A 3,223-nucleotide genomic window follows, 5' to 3' on the forward strand; every position below is an offset into this window, starting at 1 on the left:
CCCACGTTTCTCAATTTTTAAGAGCTCTTTATATCAGGGATCAGCAAACTAGAACCCACAGGCCAAATCTGGCCCACCACCAGTTTTTATAAATAAAGTTTTATTGAAACACAGCCACACTCATTTGTTTACATATTGTCTATGCTGCTTTCACACTACCCCTGCAGAGCTGGTAGTGTAGATTGAGTCAATTCTTTTCATTCTTTTTTTTTAAAGAATTTACCAAGTGTAATAAATTAGAGGTGAAGTCACAACAAAAGAATTTATGGCGTCCAAAAAAATTCACAAGTAGAAGATTCCTTCTATCAACTTCTCAGAGTCCCATGAGCTCTCCCCTGACCTCTGAAAGATGGGTTTTACCAAAATCTGGTTTACACTGAACTTTTCAGGTATATATGATCTGAAAAGAAAGAAGTATCTGATAAGAACCTGCCTGGTGCTCCTTCCTTGTTGCAGCCCTTCTTTGTGTAAGTGATCAGAATCAGGTCCAAGTGACACAGAACCAAGCATGACATATCACACCAAACACCATTTCCTGTCCAACCAATTCTCATCTCTCTCCAGTAATGAAGAGGTGGACGTTCTTCTTGGACTGCAACATCTGTGCAGCCCACTCCACCCCGACCACAGCAGCCAACCTCTGGGCATCGTACTTGGAGTAGAGGACAGTGCAGGTCCAGGCAGCTTCCTCTCCTCGGGTGGTGGCTTGCAGCACGTTACAGACTTCACTGTAGAAGTGGGGATATGTTGGCAGTTCATAGAAAATCAGGTTCCTGATGCCTGTTATTGTGTATCTTTTGTAGAAATGGAAGCGCTCTGTGAGGAGCAGGAACTGCTTCTCTCCTTGAAGGAAGAAGTCTCTGGCCCTGGAGACACCAGACTTCTGGGCGTACTCGCAGATATGAGTGAAGTTCAGTTCCTCCTTCTTGAAGTAATTTCGGAGATGCACAAAGTCAAAGTAGGAGGGGACGTAGATAAGCGTGTGAGACATGACTGCATCACGATACTGAGGCAAAATCTTGTTGACAAAAAAGTTAAACCTGGCATCAATCACTGAAGCTAGGTTTTCAGCTTCCATCCTCTGGAAGACATGTGGGAGCTGCACCAGGACATGACTGATGCAGCCTGTCATCGGGACGTTCCTCACAGCCACCTGGCCTTGCACATCGACGCAGTATTTGATGAACACAGAGTTGATCTGGGCATCCTGCAGGGCCCCAGACAGCAGCGTCTGACGATAGTACTTGGACCAATTATTGAGGCTCCACATGCGCACTCGAGAAAAGTCCACCCCATGTGAGTCCAAGGGCAGTAGGTCCATGTGGTTCATCAAATGCAAGACATGCTCCCAGTTCTGCATCAGGGAAATGTCAGCTTGATCAATGATGAGAAGCTCAATAGAAGACAGAAAGTCAAACTCTCTCTTCTTCTCTCCTTCTCCACCAATGATGGTCCTCAAGCCCAGAGGGGAGGCAATGAGGATGTCTGACGAATAGAAGGGGGCATAAAGTCGGATGCTTCTCTGCAGTATTGCCACTCCAGTCCTGAAGTGGTCATCGATGTTGCCGACAAATACAGCTTCATAATCCTCAGGCCTCTTCAGGTTGGGTGGTCTCTCCTTGGATTCTGAGCCATACTCTCCATTAAACCTCTTTTTGTTGCTTACAATTATTTTCTTCTTGCTGTCGCCCTCAAGAAGACTGATGAAGAGCTGTACCACCCGCAAAGCAGCTTCCCGGAATGGCACCACTGTCAGCACCTTGGGCCTCGTTAGCCCTTGGTCCCTGAAGTCATCATCATCACCCACCCCAAGTTTCTGGCTTCGGCATCTGCTGTTGTTGGTAAGCACCTGGGCATTGGCTTTGAGGACGTGATTTATCACATGCAGGCAGTACACGTGGCGGTTCTCTTCCCCATTCTTCAGGGCAGTCCTTTCTGGGTAGAAGAGGTCCCGGTAAGAATTCATAATTAAGAAGGGCTCTTTCTGGAGGGGTGTGAAGGGGCTACTTGAATTTGGGGGACCAGAGAGGAACTGGCTGTTGGTCTTGATCCAGGTGGATTCCAGAGGCTTCTGGAGATGAAGTGACTTTAAGTCAATGTCCTTTGGGGGTTTAAAGGTTTCCGGTTTCCAACTGTCGAAACCTGCATGAAAAGACACGCTGGCCCAGGATGGGCCATTTTAGCTGGTGGGTAGTTTTGGGATTTGTGGCAACAGCCTGGATCTCTTTTTCTTTCAGTTCTTTGTTTACATGTTGTGCAAATGGATCTTGTAATGCTTTCAGAGAACAGTTGCCTTCTCTTTCCTCTTCGAGAAAGTTGGTTTCTAGGCTGAAGAGTGACTCATGTTTTGCATCTGTAAACTCCTCTGGGGATTCCTCTGATGTGCCAGGTGGCCCGTGCCCATCTTTTCCCTTAGGGTCAGCAGGTAAGGCCGCATTCTTCTGCATGTCAGTAGATGCTACTGCCGTCTCTTCCTCCACACTGATGTCACTATCACCATCTTCAAGATTCATTTCTGTCTCATCTATAACACGGTCTTCTTCCTCTTCCTCCTCCTCATCTTCCTTGGAAACATCCTTTAATGTGGCAAGTAGTCTGTTGTAACCAGAAACTTGTTCTAGTTCACTCTCTGCTTCACTTTCAGAACTTGAAGTATCTAAACTCTCTGACAGTTGACAAGTCTGTGGTTTTGCTTCCTTTCTGGAAACCCTTGGAAGGTGGAAAACAGAAGTTCAATGTTTTGAAATGAAAGATTTGGCAAAGCTGTCTTCTCTTGTAACTTAGAAAGAAGATCAGTGGACCAAAGCAGTTCAGGAGCTTGTAGTTCTAAAGTCATGATCAAGTGGGGTTTATTCCAGAGACGCAAGGATAGTTCAACATCAGCCCGTGAGGCTTGTCTGCTCACCCGCCGGGGTGGGCGGGGCTGGGAGCTCAATTCTTTTCATTCTTGTTTCTTTATTCTGCTCTGTGGTAGTTATTTCCACTATTTTATCTTCCAGGTCACTTATCTGTTCTTCTGCCTCAGTTATTCTGCTATTGATTCCTTCTAGAGAATTTTGTATTTCATTTATTATGTTGTTCATCATTGTTTCTTTGCGCTTTAATTCTTCTAGGTCCTTGTTAAACGTTTCTTGTATTTTCTCCATTCTATTTCCAAGATTTTGGATCATCTTTACTATCATTACTCTGAATTCTTTTTCAGGTAGACTGCCTATTTCCTCAT

At 45.3% G+C, this 3,223-nt stretch overlaps 1 protein-coding gene across 1 annotated transcript; it reads right to left on the reverse strand.

Annotated features, from left to right (window-relative positions):
• Positions 1-303: 303 nt before the first annotated feature.
• LOC116747071 (digestive organ expansion factor homolog) lies at positions 304-2,723 on the reverse strand (the record flags this gene model as incomplete). Its single annotated transcript, XM_032618898.1, is given in 2 exon segments — positions 304-2,122; positions 2,124-2,723. Coding segments are annotated over 2 exon segments (2,172 nt in total), but the record flags the coding sequence as incomplete, so codon positions are not given.
• Between the last annotated feature and the right edge of the window lie 500 nt (positions 2,724-3,223).

The sequence above is a fragment of the Phocoena sinus genome, chromosome X, assembly GCF_008692025.1.
Source record: "Phocoena sinus isolate mPhoSin1 chromosome X, mPhoSin1.pri, whole genome shotgun sequence".
Taxonomy (NCBI): Eukaryota; Metazoa; Chordata; class Mammalia; order Artiodactyla; family Phocoenidae; genus Phocoena; species Phocoena sinus.